The following is a 24,781-nucleotide window of genomic DNA, read 5'->3' on the forward strand; positions in this document are numbered from 1 at the left end:
AGACAGATTCAAATCTGAGTATTAAATCATTTAATTCTCAAACCACTCACATGCATAATGTTCTTTTACACAGTGTTAAAATAAAGAGGAAAATGTATTTTTATACAAACAATTTCAAGTATACATTTATAGACTTTTCAGATTACTAACCAAGTTGCTAAGATTTCATTCACATTGTTCTTAAAGCTGTTCAACGAGAAAGCTTTTGCTAAACTGCTTTAAATATGTTTATATAAACCCATATCTTCACTCTTTCTCTAATGTCCCTCCCCCAACCCCAGTCTCTGTCCACCCACCTGCCCTCCCCCCTCCCCCGACACAACAGGGCTCCTGGGCTCTAAGAGACATGCAACCCCACCAAGAACTATTATTGGCTTGTCATCAGGGGAAGGACAGAATCTACAGGAGGAGAGACTGAGAATACCTGTCATATTAAGGGCAAGAACAAGTCATGACTTCGAAATGACACAAACCAGGGTCCTACTTTAGCGTGTGTTTTCACTTGCCTCTTTTAATTTTAAAAAATCTCGGCCTCCCACAAACCCCAGAAGTTTCTCATAATTTGGGAGCTGAGCAAATAGCTTAATATTGGATGTTTTTCCCAGTGAAACTTGTAAAATCAGGGTAGGTATTTTGAACTTGTCCATTTTAGTTGTTTCCTTTCCCCTTTGGCAGGGGTAGGGGGCAGTTTAAAAACAGATGCTATTACATTAAAGAATTTGGTTCATTTCACAGGGTCTGGCAGGAGTTCTCCCTCCTCAACTCTCCTCCTGAAGTAATCTGGCTTCAAGGCCAGGAACAGCCACTCTTCTTAGGAATTAAAGTGCATTTTTTCTTCTTCTTTTTTTTTTTTTTTTCAATAAAAGGGGGGTGAGGGAAGGTATGGTTTACACTTAAGTGATAATGATTAAAAGAGGGTTGGGGCGGAGAAAAATCCTATTCCTATATATAGGTATTTATAATTAAGGTCATAATAAAAACAGATATTCTCTAAGGAAGTAAGATGCACCAGCCCAGCCCAGCACCCTCACAGGACAAGAGTGCCCTCCTGGCTCACTGACTTCTGAGGCATCTTCACTAAAGGAGTAATCGCTTAACATGAAAGATACAAACCTCAAATGTTAGTTTTTTCCAAGGACAAAAAAAGACTGGTGGGTTCCTATAGTTAAAAACTCTTATTTCATTCCCTTTCAGGGATAACATTTTAGAAATTGATTGTCTGTTTAATATGAATCCTTAGGAAGTTGTGAAAAAATGTTCATATGTTTCTTGTTTATAAATATTATGGTAGCCTTTAAAAACTCAGAAAGAGGAGACATAGTTGCTATCTCTCAATATCAACTGAGAGGAAGTGAAATTTTCCTATACTCTCTTACTTTGATAGCTACCACCAGAATCTTTTTTTCTGTTTTCCTTTAAATGCTTTTCTGTTTCTTGGGGGACAACCCCAAGAGTTTTCCAAAGAGGAGTAAATGCTACATTATCAGCTGCATGAAGAAGTGATGGGCTCAAGATGAGAAGGGGGAACTTGTCCTGGATTCTGGCCTCTGAGTCCAGTGTGATCTGCTTTTCACAGTGACCAGTGGGAAGGCACAGTGCCAGGGACAGGGAGATGGGGACAGTTGTCACCCACCATATAAGCACCATAGAAAACAGTTAGGAGGATTTCTTTCAGATTATGTCCGTCTGAAGGAAACCACATTCCTGCTACACTGACGTTTCTCTCTTTGAACCCCTAGTCTTCTCTCAGGGGCAGAGCATGAGTGGGACCCAACCTGAAATCATGGGGAGTCAGAAAATTTAAGTGCTCTTCTATTTCTCCCTTTACTCACTTCTGCTGACTTGCCAAAAATTGAGAGCTCTGATACTAAAATTTCTTAAAGGAGAAGCACTGGTTCCTGACTGAACCATCATTTAAGTCCTGCATTAGATCACAAAATGCAATAGGCAAAAACCTGATCAAAGACTACAGCAGAAGAAAAGTTAATGGACTGAGACGGAGCACACTTCTTTTGCTTCTAGTTTGGGAATGTTTTTCTTTTGTTGAGGGTAGGGGATGGGGAAAGGGGGAGAAGCTACAGTCAGACAAGCAATTGTTTAGCTGTTTCAGAAAGGACTTCTTAAACGTTCAAGAGGAATCAGCAAACCAACCCAGTAGGGCAGAAAGACTAAACTTCACAGTCCTGACAGAGAATTTCTGATAGGGAATGTTTCATTCCTTACTTAAAATATGGTACATGTTTATATATTTATCTTTTACCATTACTTCCCCATCCTTTTCCTCTACTTTCCCCTTTAAAATGTTAAAATCCAGTGTGGTATGATCTGCATATAGCTCAACAATGTAATATTTTACAGTACTCCAAAATGTTCTTCAGTATGAAACCCGATAAAGGGGCTATTCTCTGGATGCTTACAAGTCCCCCAAACTACTGCTTTTTTATTTCAACCAATATTAAGAAGCCCTCACCAATTTCCTAAGTCACTTGATCTGGCATTGTAGCAAGTATGCTAAAGCATGTTAAGCAAATAGCCATGCCTTAGTGTGATTTTAATAAAACTTCATAGCCTGATGCAAATTCAGTCCTCATAGTAACCAATCTTTCTCTTGACCCACTTTTCTCCTCCAGCACACCACTCATTTGAAATTTAATTATTTTGATATTTGATAGCAGTCTGATATTCACATTATCAGTATCAAAGAATAAAAATTTGTATAATGCTGAAAATCCACTCAGCAGTTTCTGCTACATTTGAAGTGCTTTTAAACAAAATTTCATGAATTAGAAATCATTGGTAGCTAGTTTGAACAGTGGTTCTCACTTTTTAAGGATAATCAAACAGTTCTCCCCTTCCCATTAACCTGTGTGAAGTTGCCATGTGCAGGTACCTTAACTGCCTGGGGTGGAAAGAATAAAAGATAGGGAACCTCATTTGGGAATTCCTGGGTTAGGACTCTGATATCTGGGAGCAAAGATGCTAAAATGACTCATTTCACATTTTATATAAAATTCAGAAATATTTAAGCTTTAGCTAGTGCATATCATTCACAAGGAAACAAGGAAAAGTGAAAGTCACTTTACATTAAAATCCCACTTAGAAAACAGGCTAAGAGACGAATAATAAATGTATAACCATCACCCCAGAAAGGATTTCTTTTTCTCCATTAACTTTAACAATGCTACCTGTTCCTTTGACAATTAGAAATCACTTCAGAAGGCTTGGGCTTGGCTCTTTTAATAAGTTCAAGGGCTCTATTTCAGCAGAGTTGAGGAATTTCCATTCAAACCACATAAGCCAAGGAAAGAGGATTCTCAAGAACAGACTTTGAACATCTGTTTTGCTTACTTATTAATACTTTGCATTTGGTATAGAGAGGTAAGTGGATGGATGGCAACATTTCTCTCCAGAATCACTCTAGATGATCCACTTTACCACTGAGCCTTGACCCACTGTAAGCTTTAAATTCAGAGTCATGCCTGGAATACATATGAAGGTATCTAATGACAAAAAGAGAACAAGATTGAGGTTATCCTGCCAAAGACCACTAAGGATCTCCTAGACAGTGATTCTCAACCCTGGCTGCCCACTAGAATCCTCCAAGGAGCTTTTAAAGCTCAGGTTGCACAGCGAATCAACTAAATATGACTACTTGGAATGGGCTCCAGGTGATTCTAATGTACAGCCAAGATGGAGAACTACTGGTTTAGGTCAACTGGCTCTGCAGCAGGAAGCGTTAAGGCCAGTGTTCACTCCAGCCAGATTCATCATTTTAACATGCCGCAATCAAATAACCTCTACATTTGTGACTTGTCTTCTTTTTAAATAAATCACTTTGGCCATAAAAGGCCACAAAACCAACAGTAAGTTACGGTATTATAGTAAAACCAGCATAGGAAGAAACCCTGGCACAAACAAAAGATAAGTCAGAGGGAAGAATGTGCCTAAGCAGGAGGTGATTCCTGAGTCTAGAATACAGCATAGCTTACGGGTTAAGAATTATTATATACTTAGGAAAAAAACAGCTGTGGTGAATAGATTCACATGGTTTTACTGCCTCATTCATACCGTAATGTGGCAGAAGTTATATATCAGTTGTCACCTCTGAGTAATGCTTGTCTAATTATTTGGAATTTCACATTATCTGCATGCTCACTTGCCCTGCCCATTCACCTGGAAAGTAAGTATTTATCAGCTAATACCTAAAGTACAGATGCCAACCTCTAAAAGTGAAAAAATGGATCATCTCTCATTTTCACTCTTAACCAAAGAATCCTTGTTTAGACATTATAACCTGCCAGTGCATTAAGATGAAAAGGCGCGACGCATTCCGTGATATCTCTAAACAATCATTCCTCAGCGGTAACAAGTGTTCAAAAGGTAGGTAACCTGATTGGCCCAGTGTACTAGTGCCCCAAATAGCAAGTCAGTGAGTGCTACAACTGGATTGAAGAGTAAGTGGTCTGCCTAGCGGCATTTTACTACTGAAAATGAATTTCCTGACACAACATTCAAGCAAGGACATCTTAACTACTATAACAGAATCTGCATTAAAAACAGGAATATCTTTTTTTGGAGTGACAAAAAGCAAGTCAGGTCATCCAAAAATCCATGCATGGCAAGGTACTGGCAGAAGATTCGGTATAGTAAAAATGTGACTAATATTCCAGTCCTCCAAAAATGGACCGCAAATGAAAAAATTTGAATTCAGGATTCAAACAATTTTTCACATCATTAAAAGCAGTTGGGTGCATCTTTAAAAATAAACAGAAAGCCTCCATTTCCTCTGGCTACTACCGCCAAACAAGAACCAATGGATAAAAGCATTAAACCCAAGTGTTCTGCCAGTTTGATTTGGGCAACCAAATCAAACGTTAACATTTGAACATGATAAGAATTTAGATCTGCAGCCTTAATATTTTAGGTCTAACTTTGCTTGCTACAGAAAACTATACTCTCTCTTCAGCCAAGTGCTCAGAGGTAGAGATGCTGAAGGGAGTACAAAAGAGAATGGGGTGGACCGAGACTGAGCAATCCAGCCTCCAGCCCCAGGGGCTACAGGGCGATCTCGGACTATGTTCAGTCTTTAATGGGAGGTAGCGTGGTCTACATTGACTTATCTGCCTTCATCAAACACCTTTTTCTCACATACATACATGAAATCACATACATACAGCTGGCAACTCACAATACTGCAACCTGCAGCAACTGCACACCTAGCCCAAAAGCTATTTTCAATCTAAACTGTATATTTTACCCCACCCTTCTCAGGTGGATCAAAGCCAAGCTTGTTTTTTTGAGGTCCATCCTTTCACCAGGTTTTTAAACACACATTTCACTTTAAGACCTACATCTTTTGTCTCTAATGAACAGATGCACTAAGTGGGTGCAATGTGTTATAACATCTTTATAAATAGAAAGTGCAAGAAATAATTTTCTTTGCTAAAATACAAACAAAGCGACAAAAAGCTCTCCTACCCTACTATGCTAGGGATCTGATTTTTAGAATCAAATGATACAGCTACCAAAATGCTTCTAAGCTATCAAGATCATAGTGGATGAGTAAATATATTTATAAACATACATTTATGAAGAAAGGTATTAAGAAAATAGTCAAACTTTTCACAAAAGTTATTTGCATGAACTATCTTTAGTATACCACTCTGTGTCCAATGCACATGCATATACAATTGAATTATATTAGTGTTATTTTTATTGGGCCCATTTTCCAAAAAGAAAACAGGCTCATTTTTTTTTTAAACTTCAAGTTACATGATTTAAAATTATTTTTGTAAAAATATCAGAAATACCATATAAATTCTACATATTTCTGCTATCTGACTCAGATAGCCACTCTAGAGGTGGATTTTAGTCACACTCTTAGTGACCTGTTTAGCATCTTGGCTTCCAGAGGAAACACATTTTTACGGTTTGTTCCCTGTGTTGTCATTCTGTTTCTGCAGTAGTTCTTGAAGAACCACTAAAGTTAGGATTCTATTGCTTTAAAGGAAACTCAGTAGATCATCTTCAAATATGTCATAAACATCTGCTTTAAGATGTAGCTAAGAACAGAAATCTAAACCTTAAGAAATTTCTATTCACTCAGATTGCTATGATTAGCTTGTAATGGTTTAGACTTGAGATGCTGAAGAATAAATATTCTGTCAACCTACTAGTTCCCATCCTTCTGATTTTGTCCCCATTTACAATTCAAGATCATAGTACTGAATTTTCATGCAACCACTGGATGACTTCAAACTTAAGAGTCACCGAGAATCTAAAGGAGGGTCCAAAGAGATGTAAAGAACAGGAAAACAGACATCTCCATAGATTATCATGTGACTTTTCATTCCCTGGGAATATATTTTCAAAGGCTTTCTCTCTCACAAAGGGTAGACTTTAAAGTTCACCAGAGTAGAAATGTGGCTCAAAAAGAAAATGTTCAGGCTCATTTAGTTTTAGTCATTAAAATTGGCCCCAATCTGTACATGATAAAAATCCAATTAATCTTGATTCCTACATGCTTCAAACAATCCATCCCTAGTTATTCAACTACAAATACCAAAGAGAAAAATACCTTTTTCCTGTCCCAGCATTTTGTAGAGCCCTAAATTACGTTTCTGACCCTGAGAACCCCTTTTATTTTCTGTATTTGCAATTCTTGGAACCTGACCTAGGAACAGAGATCTAATTATATGGTAACTAGGGCTAACCAGGAAGAAGCCCTCACAGCTAATTCTCTGCACATGGAATGGATGGATAATCTCAAACTGGTTTTTTTTTCCCCTATCAAATTGTACTGATTTCAGTGTGATCACTTTTTAGTACAGAATTTCTCTGCCCTATTCTGAAGACGGTAATAGTCTAATTATTAGAAGACAGCAAAAAGTTAAATAAAGCATCCTAAATCTGACAAATACAGCCAAAAATCAAAGAACCTCAAAGAGTTGTTATTTTAGGTAAGAGACGCTGTACCAATTATTAATTTTAAAAGATGAACAACATGTAAAGTTGGGAATGGATTTTTTCATACAAAAGGTAATAAAAATGGCATGAACCTACTTATCATCTATCTAGCACAGTTGTGCTAGAGGCAGTGTGGTTGGTTAGTAGTAGAGAAGGGAGTAGGATAAGCAGGCAAAACTTGAAATTTTCTAAAGAATATCATTAATCTCACCATGCAAAAGAAACTCCTGTTGAAAGAGATTTAGTAGCCATATAATGTCCCATACCACAGGAGTTTTCACCTATTTGTAAACTTAAAATACAGGTGATATCTTTAATAAACTAAGTTCTGTAACAGTAGGCTTTTGATTCCCGCTAGAGTATTTCTGGCTCAGCATATATATAGTTACTGTGGCTTCACAGAAAAACAAAAAACAAAACATGCAAGTGTACACAACTCAGAACAAAAGTAAAACTGGACATTTTGCAATAAGATAAATGAAACTCAGGGGGCAGGCAGCTAATGAAATCTACTCCAGGTATTTGTTTCATTCTTCTTCTGGCTCCTTTACATATAATAAATGGTTTCAATGGCACAAACAACTGACCTAAATGAACATATTAGTCAAGATAAATAAAAAAAAAAAAACCCTAACATTACCTACAACAAATTAAAAATGGCTCCAAATCCTTGCATACTTTCCATCAAGTGGTAATGCTTCTTGAATCTGGGACCTGTGACTTTAATCAACAGTCTATGGCAATGACTGTCAGCTCTATACTTGTCCTGTGAGAGGACTGGCACCTTCTGCCCAGCCTCTTGGAGGCCTGGGCTGTCCTCTTGTAAGTCCACCTATCCTGATGGAGAGACCACAGAGTCCCTGCAACTCCACAGAGAGGCAAGAAGACCCCTGCTGAGTGTAAACCTTCTAGGCCTCCACACCAGGAAGTCAGCATGAGAGTGAGGTCATATTGGACAGTCCAGAACTGTCCAATCACCTCTGAATACCCCAAGAGACCTGAGTGGTAATCACAGAGAGCAAGAGACTTGTCTAGAGGAGTTCTTCCTGAATTTCTCATTCACAACATCAATAAGTTGTTTTAAGTCCCTAAAGTTTAGGGTAGTTTGTTACACAGCACTAGATAACTGGAATGCTCTCTTTCATTTTTTGCCTTGGTAGCAACTCATTCACAATTAGACCTAACAAATGGATAACACTTCTGAAGCAGTAGGCATTGCCTCCAGGGAATATTCACCATTCATTGTCTGCTCAGAGTTCAACTACATTCTGTTAAAGGAATCTTTTGATTATCTATGCTTGAATTAAAAGTTCATTACAAGCAGTTATGTTACTGTTACTGAGTATTGTATGTTCCAGTTCACCCCAACTCCTGGAAGTCAACAGTCAATATTATAAACTGGAGAGAGTCTGGATTCTGGAATCAGATTGGCAAATACTAGTTCTGCAATTTATCCATTGTGTAACCTTGGGTTCATAATTTTCCTTAGCTATAAAATGTAGAATACTAACACCTACTAAAGGCAACATAGTTTATTAAAAGTTCAATTCTAGTGTTAGACTGCCTGGGTTAACCTGTTTCAGTTTTTTCTGTGTAGAATGAGGATGACAACAGTCAAAACCCTAACAGAACTGTCACATAAGGATTAGATAGTCATCAGATGTGAACAAACAGGACTGTGCCTGGCCCACAGTTGATATTCAAAAAAGATCCGCTATTTTCAATTGTACAGTTATTATCTCATAGAACTATTTTTGAGGATTAACTGCAATTATGTCACTAAAGCAATTAGTACAATTAATTCTGTCCCCTTCATTTTGATATTTTATCTCTTCAGTGAAAACTGCAGGCTTTAAAAAGCGTACATCCAGAACTTTTCCAGTACAGGAAAAGTCACATACAAACTATGGCTAAAATCAGTGTTTTATAAACCTCAAGCGCACTGTCTGCTATCAAATGTAACATATTTTCCTGTAAACTACCTATCACTTAAGATAAGTGATTTCACTGACTAGAAAACATCTCCCCATGAGATTCTTTGACTTCTGGCATCATGGATTAATTCAAATTGTAAGATTCACAGTATGTTCAATTGTGCTGTTGGCCATGAGAGGCTGCACATATATTCCTCTTAACTGGAAGGTAAATTCTAGCCTCCTCAAGAGGACTTAATGAGTAGACATGAAAGAAGCATTAGAAAAAAAAATATTTTTTCCTTTACTGCTGTCTTTAAAACTTAGCTTTGTTGTTTAAAGCTTCCACTATTTGAACTAGTGGGCCTTTCTTAACTGTGTTAAGATGGGAGGTATTTATTATATAGATAATGGGGAAGATAGAAGAAATTTATTTACATATGTACCCTCTGTGAAGATAACATGTATTTCAAGTAGTACTTGCTATCTCAGTTATTGCTGTTCCTCAGAGTTGAGGGAAAAGACAGTCTGCCGTCATAACAAAATTGTATAGTCTGTTCAGATATCTTTCAGGCCTTGATATCAATGTTAGTTTCAATAATTACATTTTATGGAATGCAATTAAGTCAGGTGTTTCAAAGTACAGTTGACCCTGAAGAACATAGACTTGAAATGTGGACACTTTCATCTGCAAGTTCTGCATTTGTAACAGGGTTGCAGCCCTCTGTTACACTGTGGTGCCCCGTTACACATTCACATGTTCATCCAAATGCATTGTTGGTTGATTGACTCCTCAATTACAGCACATCAACTAAAAATTATACGTGGATTCTCAACTATTGGGTTTGGTATCCCAATCCTCTCAATGTTCAAGGGTCAACTGTACTCACAGCATCTAACTTTGGCTTGTCCTGAGCAAGAAAGCCTACTTACTGAAAAGCAAAAAGACTAGCATAACTTAAGGATAAGACTGAAAACAGGTAAAGAGATTGAAGGCAAGAAAGGCAAAAAATAAGTTTGGTAATTATCAAGTAATGCTTGCAAACTTCACTGTTTTCAATTAACTCATATTTAAATGACATCTATCAAATAGAGTTGCAGGCAGACGAATGATTCCCTGGGTTCCCTAGTTCAATTTCTTTTATAAATCCTATATCCCAGTTTAATCAGAATCCCAAGTTAAGCAGAAAAGCAACACTCCAAAATCTCAAGAGCCCACTATTACTACGAGTAAAAGTGCTCTAAAATAAGGCAGATCTAACCTAGGCAGATATTCTGGAACCTTACAGATGAAGATTATCAATTACTCACCAGTATGTCATGAACACACTAATATCCAACTTAGATAAAGGCAACTTTAAGAATAAAATGCCTAGTGAAGGGGTGCTCTGTAAGAGGCTAGGTCACTCATCCAAACTAGTCTGTGTTTGTAGAGCTCACAACAAAGTAGGAATCAAATTGGCTTATTGTATCAGTTTAGAACACTATCTGGGTAAATACATTTAAATCAGAAATCCATGCACTATTGCCAAATGGGGTGCAGTGACATTCTCCTCTTGCAAGGAATGCTATTTATCACCCTAACAGTTTCCATTTCTTCCACATCTGGTATAAATAAGCTAATGTGAACACTAGGCACAAATGAGCATTCACAAAGCAAGTATAATTTGGACCAATACAGATTTAGAAAAATTACAAACAGAGCAGAAATTGGGTGATCAGTTTAAGAAGAATTTGAAATCCCAGATGTTTCATTATGTTTTAAGACATTCATAAAGAATAAGGAAGGTCTGGCTTTTTACTACTCCACATGAATGAGTTTACTTGAGGAAGTTGAAATGAAAAGATTTATAGTACATGGAAGAGGAAGAGGTTTCTAATCTAGGAAAGCAGTACTTTGGGTTAGAATCAAACCACCTATTCATAACAGAGTTTTAAATCTAGCAGGAATATGTTCATTCTTGCCATCATTATGCAAACCAGTTCAAGCAGACTCAGAGGAATGGGCAAATTTACTTACAAAAATGTATTTTTTATAGTATTTTATGTGAACATGGTACCCACTTAAGTATACATTACTATGCATGGGAATTAGTTTTAAGAATCATTTTGTTACATCTATAAGCACTATTCTAGACTTTATCTTTAAATTTAATTTACCTTTAATTAATGCACCTTTAAGGCAAGAATGAATCATAAATCCTATCTAAATGTTTCTAGACAATGAGAATCATAAGGAGCACAGAGCATTATGAAAAAAGGATCTCGAAAAGGATGGCAAACTCTTTCAAGAAATTGATGCATATATATACGCATATATGCATATGTGACACATATATCTATATCAACCTCAACCCAACTACTATAAAAGTGAAATGGCAGGACCAACACATTTGAGAGGGAATTCTTTGAAATCTACTTCAGGTATTGGCAAGTTCTGAGCATCAAGTGTTGGACAGTATTTCAGACTTTGCAGGCCATGTGGTCTCTGTCACAAGTATTCCACTCCGTCATTAGAATACAAAGTAGCCACAAATGACACCTAAATGAACAGGTGTGGCCCTATTCCAGTAATACTTCCTTTATACAAACAGGTGGCCTCAGGATTTGGATTGGGGACTACAGTTTGCCAAGGCAGATCTAATCCATAAATCCTAGAAATATACTTTGCTAAGGGGGAGCCCCTCAAATTTAGGGATTTACCTGACTTAACCACTAGTCCCCTTTTCTATATCTCAGTAACCAAAGTATTTCAAATACTTTACACTGTTTCCCACATGGCATAAGGGCCCCATTTTCAAAGGCTGAAGTTCAATAAAGACCCATCGCTTATTTTTTGAACAACTGAGAACACTGATAAGGACATTTTGAAAAAGAAAAAACACATCTGTTGAATATGAAAAAGGAAAACTTCCAGGATTGCAACTCCCTTCTGATTAAATGCTTTCTCACTATAATTAAGCTTTTTGTCTCTGCTCAATTAATGTCTTTTCCATTACTCACAGCTTTTGTTTCTTGTATTAGATCTCCTAGTCAAACAAAATGTAGTTTTCACCAGTTAAGAAAAACACAATCAGTGTCAAGTAAAAGCCAAACAATTTAAAAGTTATTTCTTGATGAAAGGGGACTCAGCAATTGAGTATGAAGTTCACTATTTCACTCTCCCATCAGACACGTCCAATCAAGGCTAAGTTTCAACTATGAAGTTAGAGGGAAAATGGTTATTTCTGTTGAAACACCATTTTTGGAAGACCCAGTTTCACTGGTGAAGACAGAATCAGAAACATTAAAAATTCTGAAAACAAAGGAACAAGAAAACTTTCCTTAATGCTATAGCCCTTCCTTTCCAATATCTATCCTTTGGGAACTAATTTATTTTTACATATTCAAGATTATCTTTAACTACCTGGTATAAGGAAATGGGTTGGGGGTAGTTTGCAACTTTAAAACTCAACTCAGTTCAGAGGTAAATATGGTTCTGAGTAAAGTGAGAACAAGTCATTAGAAAGAGCCTTTCTGCTTAAGTACAGTGCTACTGTTAGGCCAACGCTGTATTTTATACTGCTTATCAGAGTTCAGAGTAAAAGATTTTGCTTAGAATAAAAGATTACTATATTGCCATCTCTCTTCTTATGCTGCGAATAGTAGGTAGCTCCTTTGCTATTAAGTGCCACTCAATGAATGGAAACAGTCCCATTATTTGCTGTTTCACAGCATTAAAGCACTTAATGATGATGATTTAGCTCTGTTAATGCAGTTCCCTCCACAAGGTGACATGTGCAAGTTAAGATTTGGTAATGAGTTTTTAGCATTTGCTAAAGTCCATTTAGTATAACCTTAAGAGAGGTATCTTCTGTGCACACACCAATACAGCTATTCATTAGAGCAGACAGAATACTACTAACTCCTATGCCCCTACAGTGATGTTAGCTAAGAACTAGGACAATGTCACAGTGATGGGAATCGGATAATTATTTAGAAAGTAGTATCTCTTCCTACCTAAAATGGGGAAATTACTTTCAGAAACTTTAAAACAGTTAGCCTGGCTTGAATTTTCATGGATTTCATGGATTCAGGCTAGGTCAATTAAGAGGATAGAACCAGCAAATGTGATTGTGCACTGGAAGCACTCCATTCTATTCACAATATCAATACAGCAAAAAACCATTGGGAGGGGAATGAAGGGGTGTGGGGAGAACCCAACATATAGGCACAGCACTTCAATTTTTGCTGCTAAACCTAGATTGAGTGCTGACAAATGCTGCAAAGTCTCCCTTTACAGAAATTACTGCACTTCACCGTTAAAATTTGGTAATAGTTTAAAAAGCTGTTTTTCCACATAAAATATAAGAAACAAGCAAAGCAATAAAAAAAACTTTCCAGTATACTACTTTTCAAAAGTAGATGGACTTGAAAAATTTTTTGGTAGGCTTCAAAGCTCCATCTAAAGCAACATATTCTGTATTCTCACCTCCTTGCCTAATTACTAATGCCAAAATTTGTCTATTGAAAGCCTTGATTACTAACTAAAATGTTTCCCTAGAGATTTCAGCCTAATTCCAACTCCACTATTTCTATGGCACAGAGCACTGCTGGTCCCTAAGAAGGCTCTAGGTGACAGTTTTTACTCTCAGGCTGTTGCCCAACTAGAGAATGCCCCAATCTATGTCTCCCACAGCTTCAACACTACCTTAAAGGTAGCCTCTTATCAAATGGTAGCATTACATTCCTACTGAAAGACATGTTTCTGTTTTCCCAGAAGAAAGAAAATAACTTTCTCTAGTGATACTGTGTAGCCTATACGAATTATGTGCAATTCTTAGCTTAAGAGTTACCCTTTGTGTTCTAACGTTCTATCATCAAAGAAACGCTTCTTTTCTATCCACCTTTCTACATACCACAAAGCATTCTGAAGAAGGGAGCACATTATGACAATCTCACAAATGGCTCAGCCCTTCTCCTTAATCTATACAATCATCTATGCCTCAGCACCAAAACAATTTCTTAAACTATATATTTTAATACTTTTAACATTAATGATCAATTAAGAGAAGCTAGAGATTTTTCTCTTTTCTATTTGCACTGTAACTTGTAAGCATCTACTTGCTTGCATCCTTTAATACTCCTCCTTTATTCTCCGCATGCGGACAGGGCATCTAAAGCTCTATATATTTGGTAAGTTCTTTCTGATTCTCTGCTGGATTAAGAATCTCAGAAATACCCAGATTACCAAAAAGGTCCCTTAAAGTTTTAAAAATCTTAGGAATGATTAAGTAACCAAACCTGATCAAAGCTGATCATTTATTGCAACGTGATTGTGCATGATGTTCTCTGGTAAATGCCCTGTAGTGTATTATTAAAAAGCAAAGCTCTTGGAGTCACCAGCAACTTGCTGGTGGTTAGTTTATGAATTACTAGGTTTGCAGACATGAGACAGATTTAGTGAGGTTCTCCTATAGGACTGAAAATATAAACTATTCCATATGTTGAAGGAAATGGAATTGTGGTTGAGAATCAGTGTTGAATTTCTTCAACCACAATATTGCAGAAAAAATGTGTTTAAAACTTCATATAAAAGTTATCAAATATGGACACCTGTGGATTTAAAAATATCCAGGCTCATTTCACTGGAAAGTGATATTTTGATGTACAATATTGCTGTTATGTGAAACTAGCTGAAGAGATAGGATGAAACTTTGGTAGTCAGCCTAACACATTGATTCATCTGGACTAGAGCCATTTCCTTAACACCCAAAGATATATGAGCACTATGGTTTACAAACACCAATCAGAAAGTTGCAGTTTGGCTCTGTGCTGTTCGATATTTGCAAAACAAAAACACTTCCTTCCCTGCTCCCCTCTTTCTGAAGTCAAATAGGTACTTTAAAATGCACAGTACCTACTGGGAACACCTCTTTCTGAAGACAACAGGTACTCTAAAATGCACAGTAGCTACTGCGAAGACTTTACCGTACATGTCACTTCCTGCTGCCTAAAGTGCTTCAGGCGATGTCACCCACCAGAACACTGCTCCAAGATGGCTGCTTATGTGAAACAATCAGGCAAAGTACCAGGTGCCTTAGTCAGGGCAAAGATGAGGTCTAACCTTTCAAAACAAGGACCACTAGGATTTTTTCTTTTTTCTTGAAACGTGAAACTGCATGTTCTGGCAGGGAAGGAACAGGAGAAATTCCTCCTCATCATCACCATATTGGTTACTTCCTTTCTTGTGGCAGCTGGTTCAGATGACCAAGGCTCCTGCTGCATTTTTTAGAGCTAGGCAAATACAGCCACCATGATGATATGAACCAAAGTACAGTATTCAAACATGACGTAGATAAATCACCACTTATCATTGTTTTGTTAAAAAATTTCTTATAAAGTTAACAAACCAAGGCTGTTGATCCCTGAATTAGAAAGTTGATTTGCTTGATTATTTTCCAAAGTGTGAGGTGGGAAGAAGGGGAAGAACCTTTAGTGCTTTTGTGTATGTTGCTGATCCTCTAGTTTGGCAACATCTTGGGAGCATCTTCCGGTCTAGTGATGTGGCATTTTGTGAATCTAAGTACCAGCCCGTGGCCCTGATGCTGGCAGCTTACGGCCCAAAGGGGAAGAGGGTCTGCCCCCTCCCCCTCTATGTTTCAATCTGGCCCAGTGGTAGACACAGAGCCCTGGGCGGTTTCCCCAGGAGCAACTGTCTCTTCCTGTGAAGGTGACTCTTCCTCAGCTTGTCCTCTAGATGTGACAGTTGTTTCAGGGGATATACTGTGAGGCCCCTCTAGGGGGATACAGCCGGGGTGGTTTTTGCGAAAGTGCTGATTCAAGATGGCCTGGAAGGGGAAACTTTTGCCACAAACATGACAGTGAAAGGGCTTGTTGCCTGTGTGCTTGCGGATATGATACTCTAGCTGATCTTTCCGAGTGTACTTCTTGCCACACATGCGGCAAACAAACGGTGTGATGCCCATGTGTAGGCGCATGTGGCGGTCCAGGCTCCCCTTCTGGTTGAAAGATTTTGCACAGTAGATGCAGGTGAGACGTGGGTTGTACCGGAACCACCTCTCAGATACTTCCTGCTCTCGGAGATATTCCACATAGCCACTTACTCCCATCATTGCTGACTCTTCTACCTGTGCCAAGTGAGGAAAATAAGAATACCATTAAGTGTACATATTAAAGAAATGAAATATATCTCTACCTCTGTTAGTATACGAAATGGTTATTTTTAGTAGCAATCTAAACACAAATTGATTACTACCAAAAAATAAAAATGTTAATATACTTTTTTAAAAAATTGAGGACACTTTCATTACTATAAAAGAGCAAGACAATAAAGATATTTTCTGGCTGATTGAATGCTTATTAAATCCCTGTTAAATGTTCTATTTTACAATTATAGGTGAATATGAATCTATATACCATACTCCTGAATTCTACTCTTGCAACTATAGTCTAGACAATCAGGTAGGTACTTAGACAATGCTGATTCAATTAAACTTTCTGTGATGTTGAAGGAAATCTTTGACAATCTGTACCATCTAATACTGGCCACGTGTGGCTACTAGCATTTGTAATATGACTAGTGTAACTGTGGAGCTGAATTTTTAATTTTAATTGCTTTCAATTAAAATTTAAATAACCACAAGTAATGTGATTAATGGCTATACCTGACAGTACAAAATACATTACGGTAAGCATATTATAAAATACATTTATGGCATTATCATTATTACCAAACAGCAAGGAGCTTTAGAAAAATGCATAAATTTATTTTTAGGTAACAATCCTTTTCACCCAAGATATTAAATACCATACCAACATATTAGTCTCAATCTAAAGACAACTCAATTGAACTGACCTCAGCAAACTGGCAGAAAAGCCGGAGAAAATAAACTAAGATATGAATTTACAAACTTGTTTATTTCTTCCTATAACCTTTTCACAAATTGATACTCATATTTACTGAACTGAATGACTACTATGCACCAAATACAATGATAGGCACCACAGATGAAGAAGTGTAAGACTTTTTTCTGATTTTGCCCTCTGAACAAATTGATTAAAACTCATGAACAAAAACCAGAGAAATAGAAAATACATATTCCTAATGATATTGCTAATTTACTTTCAAATTGCTTATAGTAATGTTTGAAATACAGTACAGAGATATAAGCTAAGTTTATACACTTATTATTTATAGTGGTTTTGAATTGATTTAAGCAAATTAACTTAAATAATCTAATTTATGTATTATTCCTTCAATCTCTTAGTTTATAGATATCTCCCAATTTCTTACATGATAATTAACTTACTTATAACACTAAACAAGAGATAACTGTAAAACTTAGAACTCTATTGTTAGATAACTACCCCTTTAAGTTACTGTAAAAAATACTTTTTGTTTTCTTGATTTTTTTTTTATTTTTAAATTTTTTCCTTTCCTTTTTTTTTTTTAAGATTTATTTATACAAGAACTGGGGTACAGTCAGAGGCACAGGAGGGTGAGAAAATTCACCAGACACAGAGCGGGGAGCAGAACAGGCAGACGGCCTGAAGACACTGCTGAGGGGAGAGGCGGGCGAGCCAGGAGAGGGCTGCCATTTCATGTGCGTTGCTCCCTGGCGGGCTGGGAATACAACCCATGCTGCAGAGGCTGCGGACAGCTTCACAGCGTGGCGCAACCCGCCATGCCACCAGGGAGGCCCTTCCTTTTCTTTTTAATTTACTTACTTATTTTCCTTTTTTTTTTAAAGATTTATTTATTTATTTATACAAGCACTGGGTACAGTCAGAAGCGCAAGAGGGTGAGAGAATTCACCAGAGCCAAAGCGGGGAGCAGAACAGGCAAACAGAGGGAGGACACTGCTGAGGGGAGCAGCGGGCGCGGCAGGAGAGGTCTGTGCACCATGTGGGACCCGGTGGGGGGTGGGGTGGGGTGGGGCCGGGAATCAAACTGGTGCTGCAGAGGCTACAGGCAGCTTCGCAACCCAGCGCTCAACCACTTCGCCACCAGGGGAGGCCCTTAATTTACTTTCTTTATGAAAGTCAGATAATACAGTATTAAACTTATTAAAAATCTTAGAACACTATGTTAAATCCCCATTACCCAAATACCACACGATTGTTTTTTATTTACCCTCACCTATTTCTCTTCTTTCTCATACCACTTTTGGAAAATCCAAAAAATATAATTATATTTTTAGGATAAAAATATAATTATTTTTTTATTTTATATTTTCATTATAATTATATTATAATGGAAATATAATTTCATCCATAAATAATGCTAATACATACTTCTAAATAAGGATGTTTTTCCTAATATAATCTAATCCCACCATTATACCTAAAAAAGTCCCAATAATTTCTTAATATTGATCAAGTATATCCTTAAATTTATCTAATCTGACATTAATAACCTAAATAATCATTGTATTTAATACATAACATAATGATAGGTTCCTTGTACCTGAAAGCTAGAGGGGGTAAGAACAATATTTAACTGCTCTGTACATGAATATAATAGTATCTATTTCAAAGGTTGGGCGCTGGGTGACCCAGACACCAGAAAAGAACATGTGGCTCTGACATACAGAAAATCTACCTGTTTGGGCCTCCCCGGTGGTGCAGAGTTGAGCGCAGTGCTGTGAAGCTGTACGCAGCCTCTGCAGCGCTGGTTCGATTCCTGGCTGGCCAGGGAGATTCCCACATGGCGTGGCAGACCTCTCCTGTTGCGCCCACTGCTCCCCTCAGCAGTATATTTCGGTCATCTGCCTGCTCTGCTCCCTGCTCTGCCTCTGGTGAATCCTCTCACCCTCCCATGTGCCTCTGGCCTGTACCCTGGTTCTTGTATAAATAAAAAATAAATCTTAAAAAAAAAAAAAAAGAAAGTCTACCTGTTTGGGGCAGAGAATGAATGCTGATGAATGGTAGGAAAAGCATGGAAAATTTGGCAAAGTATTTTAACTTTCATGTGGTACAAAAGCAAAAAAACAGCAGCATGTTTTTGAGTAAAGGAGTAACATTAGGGTTCTGTTCACCCTAATAATCAGGAAGTACTAGTCTATCAAGATATGTAATGCAGACCATGTCCTGTTTTGGTTCTCTGTGGCAGTGAAAAAATAACTGGTAAAGAGATTAACCATAATAAACTTTCACATGTTAAGGCATATGTTAACTCATCTCTCATACATTCTCTAGACAATATTAGTCTCTCCTTTTTCTTTGTAGCTTGTACCTTCTGCTTCAGTCAGGTAAACGCCCTTGGAGAATTCCAATTTTTGTCTCTACTCCATCTACACAGGAATTAAATTATCCCTTGCTATTTTTTTAAAAACTGTATTTACACTCTCCTGATTAAAACTTTCCTGAAGTGGATACTGATTCCAGAAATTCCCTTTTAAGCACTTCTATTCCCACATCACTGTTACTGAAATCTAAACAGTTTATATGTGATTTGTGTATTTGTTAAACTTATTGCCCCCCATTTAGCTGTAAGGTCTGTTTAATGCACTTTATTTGCATAATAATCACAACCTATTTGAGAGATGGGAAGAAAAATATACTTTTCCTCTAAGTTTCTAACTTTTCTCTAACACCTCATTAAAACTAAAAAATTCCCTTGTAACAGCCACAATTCCTTTTGTAGTACTGAAAAAAACAGCCTGATGATAAGTAAATAGAGTTTGTAACAATGTATGGCTGCTGTTACTATACTATGTACACAATAAATATGTAAAAGATTAGATAAAATCTACAAATATATCAGAATATCACAGAAACAAATAAAATTAGCTATGCAATCTATCTACCAGTGTTTCCTTTTTAGAGCAAGAGTGTTTACGATTTATCGTGCTCTACTTTATAAATTCATCATCTTAAAAAAAAAATCAATCTTCAATGGTATATATTTGTGAGGAAAAAAACCCGATAAAAAGATCAACCAACTACTCACACTTCTTGTGAAGAAGAAATGCAAAGAAAACAGCAGAGATCATTTTATTCAACATCTTCTATAACAATTTAGTCTAACAAAGATCCAGGAAAAAAATAAATGAAAAGATAAAAGCATCCAAAATAGCAAACTCACAAAAATGCATAAGCAATTTATTTGCAAATGTGTAATACCACATAAATTAGTCATTATTATAGTTTTATAACCATCGGTACAAAATGAGACTCCATCCCAAATCCTAAATTACCTGCATGTAGTTTTCAGGGGTTATTTTTATTACTCTCAAGACTACAGTCTGGTTCCAATTATCAGGAAAGAGTTCACATCTTGTTATCTTTTTCTATTTCCCAATCTGCTGATATCAAAAGTGTATTTCCTGCATGCTCACAAGTAAGAATAGAGGGGGAAAAAAGTAACAAATAGTGTATGTATTTAACAGGGCCACTGTTACCTTTCCTACATCTCTTTTCTTATGCATTATATTCTGTTCACACACAGAGGCAATTTCTTCAGTACATCAATATAGCTCCAATACATCAACCGTAAATCCAAACTACATACCTGGGAACTAGGTTGCTTAGGCTCATCCATTCTCCCAGGAGACTCACTTTTGGCTCTGTGTCTCTCTGTCAAGGGAACAATACTGCCAGAGGGGCTAAATCTGTCAGAAGAGGAATAAAAGGGGAGACTAATAGCAAAGTAGTGTCAAAAGACTTTGAAAATTGTGCCATTTACACTCTCTAAACATGGCAGAAGAAAGGGGAACAAACTAAACAACAGATTACTAAGAAATACTTTCACAGAGTTGGTGTAAGATCTGATTTGAAATAAGAAAGTTTTGCACTAGTATATTTATGAAACAAAATGACAAGGCAGATGGCCCACAGGCTAAGACTAAATATAATCTTCCATCCTTATGTTAGTACTAAGAGACCATAAAAAAAATAAATTAAAACTGCATTTATAATTTTGTTTCTTCTACATCACTATTAGGTTTTTGGTTGCTTGTTTCCTTAGGTCCCATGGTAACCTGTTATGTAATTTAAGCTGTTGGTATAGATCATGGAGATTAAAAATTTCTGCATTTAAGTTATTAATACTGATAAAGTTCTAATATAAGAGGACAATAATTATATAGTGCCCAAGAATATTTTAATTATGAAGGACACAAGACCACCTATACCAGAAGCTGTGGTGTATATATCTTTCAAGACCAGATGTGAACCAAAGTAATAGCTTCTTTATTTTCACTCTTCATACAGCCAATTTTAATTTACTTTTGAGAGGACAAGAACAAATACTATTAATCTAAGTGGGTGATATATCTTTTTTTCCCTTGACTTAGATTAAAGCTAGTGCTATTTCCACCAAAAAGAAATGTTCTAACAACTGTACTGAACGAGAAAGAGAAATCTAAAGCATAGGACATAGTCACATGGGTGAAAACAAGACTCTCAGGCTTGTGGTAGCAGCAGTCAGCAGTGAAAGAAAACAGGGAAGACAGGCTCAAGTGACAAGTGAAAAAAGGAAAGAAAAACATCCAAAAAGTCTTTCTTTGAAATTACTATGATTATACTAATTTGACAAGAATAATCACTGCTGGTACTACACATCCTCTAATTGGTAGCGAGAGGAAAGAAAAGTAAACAATGCTATATAGGTTAGTGAACCCCCCAGGCCACCTACCTGTGTGATAACATACCAAGGGAGGGCAAAGCTGCCAGGTTCCCAGCGGATGCTCAGCTCCCTGCCTGGAATCCAGAGGAAGCCCTGGCAAATACTGATCCTAGTGTGGCTGCAGATGCTATTCTGATTCATGGAAGTGTCTAACTTTACCACTGTTCTCACAACACTGTGAACACTTCAGGACTAGAAGCTTCCTGCTTTAAAAAAATAGGAATGCAAGTCTTTTGGTATACTTCCAATTTCCCCAACATCAACTTATTTTGGCTAAGAACAATCAAGGAAAATGCTCTCTGTCACACAGAGGGCCTGCTTTAGTGGCTGCACAAGAGCCATTAAAAGGGCAAACAAAACAAATCTTACCTGTCAATCTCACTGCTGGTTGGTCGAACCACCTTGGCTCCTGAAGACCCTAAAGTATAATTTTCCTGTCCCACAGACCCATGGCCTGTGGTGTCAATCACCATGGCTGTGACCTCCTCTGCACTACTTCCATCTTCTCCAGAAGGCTGATTTTCAGGCCCAAGCCATTCCTCCAGATTTTCAGTTTTGATGTGTACTGCTCCAAGTACCCTAACTTCATCATCACTCCTGGACCCTCGGTCTGCTACTCCTGTCTCCACATACCACTGTCCTGCTCGGTTGATCCGAAGAATGGGCTCCCGGCTCTCTACATCAGAGCTCTGTTCAATTATCTGAGGGCTGGTGGACTCCTCTGGAGGACTAAGCTCCCTGATATCGAGCACTGCACTAACCTGGCCCCGCCGGTTTCCCTTTGGGGCACTGTGTCGTGGGCTAAGGGAGCGGTTTAGATTTGGTGTAACCCTGTGAGACTCTGGAGGTCTCTCGGGATGCTTTGTCCTTGTTTGACTTAATTCTGCTTCAACCTCAGCCACATTAATTTTGAAGTGAATGCCCTCCAGGATCTGTGTACATTTGTCTATAATATGCTGCATCTGCAGAAAACTGGCAGCTGTCAGGTAGCTGATGATATCTGCTAGTTGCAGGCAGATTCGCCCTGTATAACAGAAAGAAAGGAGCTGTTCAAAAACAGTAGGGTTCTTGATGACTGAGATGGAGACAGTACTCATCTCATTCAAGGACATGTGATCCCGGAAATAGGGGGAGCTGGCAGCCAGTACCACTTTGTGAGCTCGAAAAGCTTGTCCTTGCACATTGACCACGATATCACAGAGACGGCCCTGCATACGCAGCTGGTTTAGATGGCTCAGGACAGAATTGCTGAAGTCAGGGATCTCCAGTTGTATGTTCCCACCTTTCTCCATGGTCGTGCCTGAGGGTGCAGGCAGGCATTCAACCCTGCTGAAAGAGGAAATCATATTCTCGTTAATAATTATGATTTCACTCCCCTCATATTTTCCAAGACAAATCCACTTAAAAACATTTGGCAAATTTCAAAATCTCCAAGTAAACATATGGAAAAGAAGTACCAGCAGTTTTTTAGTTTAGCTTTTTCAACGATAGATATAGTTACAACCAAAAATTCAAGCTACGACCAAACTTTCCTTACTAAGTTAGGTAGTATCAAAAAAGAGTTCCAACAGAATAGAGGACGGGAGAAAAAAGTAGGTGTGACAGCTTTTTTTTTAAAGTATTAATCATAAAGTATACTGAACATAAAATCTGGAGACAACTTTTATTTTGGTGGGCAGAAATAAGCTTTTTGAGTAAATGCAATTATCCTGAGATGGACTGCTTAGTTATACCACTTCTCAGTATTTCCTCAAACACTGCATAGTTTATGTTTATTATTTTATAAAGTGACTAATAAATAAGTCAGATGAACATAAACTCTTATTTTTCAGTTTAAGAGTCAGACCCCTCACAAAAAAGAATTTGCTTTAAGGAATTAAGACTGAGGCAAACTGAAGGTTAGGAAAAATGTGACAGCTGTGTCAGGACTCAATCAAGATGCAGAGAATTTGATGAAGTCCATTCTCAGAATTAGGAAGGCTAAACTTGCCTCTATTTAAATTACAAATTGGATATTTCAGTGTGCCAAGGATACGTTGATTCTGGAATTTAGTTCCTCAAAGTTGGCAAAAAAAAAAAAATAGAGCATTTACCAAGTATGGCCAACATTTTTACATTTTTCTTTAATATTGAAACACTATGTCTACAATTGCATCCTACAGTCTTCAAAGGCGGTCCATAGCATTGTACAAACACCAACACGATGACACTGACTTGAACCCAATGTGCTTCCATATATATGCAGGTACTAGAAGGTATTTCAGAGTAACCTAAAAATTGAAACTTCAAGCTCACAATATACAACACACTTATCAGTAAACAAGGAAGTGTATACACTGCTTTCAAATACCAACTTTAGCCAATCTGACCTTTTTCCAAAGCGTTTTTGTTTGTTTTGAAACTTTTAATCCAATAAGAGCCACTGTCGATGCCATCATGAATTCAGATGTTTATTTTGGAGCCTACACCAGCGCCTTTTTTTTGTTTGCTTTTTCCGGCAATTCCCCAGTGAGAAGGAAGCCCCTGGAGTAAAGTCTTTCTTTACCGTCGGCACTGGAGGGGTGAGAGCTGCAAGAGGGAGAATCGGGAACCGCATGGGGTTGGCCACTCCAAGACTTGAGCGGCCTCCGCCGGCGTTAGGAAGCATGGGGAGCGGGGAACCGGCTAAGCGGCGCGAAGCCACCCAGGAGCCGAGAAGGCGCGGGGACGGAGGGCGGGCGGCCGAGGAGCGAGCGAGCGAGCAATCAGGTGAGGGTGAAGGACCGGGAAGGGGGCGGCGCCCCGGGACCCGGTCCAGGCGGCAGGCGTAGGCGGGCGGGGAGCTGCCCAGAGGTGGGTGTGTGTATCTGGGTGTGTCCGGGCTGCGTGGGGGAGGGGGCCGCCCATCCCGGGGTCCAGAAGGAGGGGCCCGACGAGGGGGCGGGTCCGGCGGCTCAGCCCGGCCCTGGGCCAAGGGGGTGGAAGGTCTCCCACTGCCTCGGGGGGGTGGGGGGGAGGGGACAGGGAAGTGGCTGAGAACCCCGGGAGCAGGCTGCGGCGGAGACCGGGCAAAGCGGCACCGGGGCAGGGCAGCCGGACGGGCGTGCGGGCCCGAGGCCAGTCAAGGAGCAGCACCTACCTCCGGGGGTGGAAATGGGCCGGAATGGGCCGGAACACCGTCCCGGAAGTGAAACCCCCCACCCCCTCCCCCGGAGCGGGCGACGTGCCGGAAGGAAATCACTCACCCTTACACCGCCCCCTCCCTCTTTCCCCCCTCCCCCTCCCCCCTCCC

The 24,781-nt window shown here is 38.5% G+C and overlaps 1 protein-coding gene across 5 annotated transcripts; it reads right to left on the bottom strand.

Annotated features, from left to right (window-relative positions):
- Window positions 1-26: 26 nt before the first annotated feature.
- Window positions 27-24,694, bottom strand: ZBTB37 (zinc finger and BTB domain containing 37). 5 transcript variants are annotated; one of them, XM_037506448.2, is made up of 5 exons: window positions 24,629-24,692; window positions 23,880-24,078; window positions 21,880-22,836; window positions 20,395-20,494; window positions 27-16,009 (listed from the first exon to the last, which is right to left on the bottom strand). In XM_037506448.2, exons 3-5 carry the CDS (start codon window positions 22,800-22,802, stop codon window positions 15,521-15,523), a joined length of 1,512 nt encoding a protein of 503 aa, XP_037362345.1. In that variant the 5' UTR covers window positions 22,803-22,836; window positions 23,880-24,078; window positions 24,629-24,692; the 3' UTR covers window positions 27-15,520. The 5 variants fall into 5 exon arrangements, with proteins under 5 accessions (XP_037362345.1, XP_037362344.1, XP_037362346.1 ...); XM_037506447.2 differs by having other exon boundaries at window positions 21,880-22,839; XM_037506450.2 differs by lacking the exon at window positions 27-16,009 and adding an exon at window positions 18,524-20,209 and having other exon boundaries at window positions 21,880-22,839; window positions 24,629-24,694.
- Window positions 24,695-24,781: the final 87 nt, after the last annotated feature.

This window comes from Talpa occidentalis, unplaced genomic scaffold (assembly GCF_014898055.3).
Source record: "Talpa occidentalis isolate TD23 unplaced genomic scaffold, MPIMG_talOcc4v2.1 talOcc4.12, whole genome shotgun sequence".
Taxonomy (NCBI): domain Eukaryota; kingdom Metazoa; phylum Chordata; class Mammalia; order Eulipotyphla; family Talpidae; genus Talpa; species Talpa occidentalis.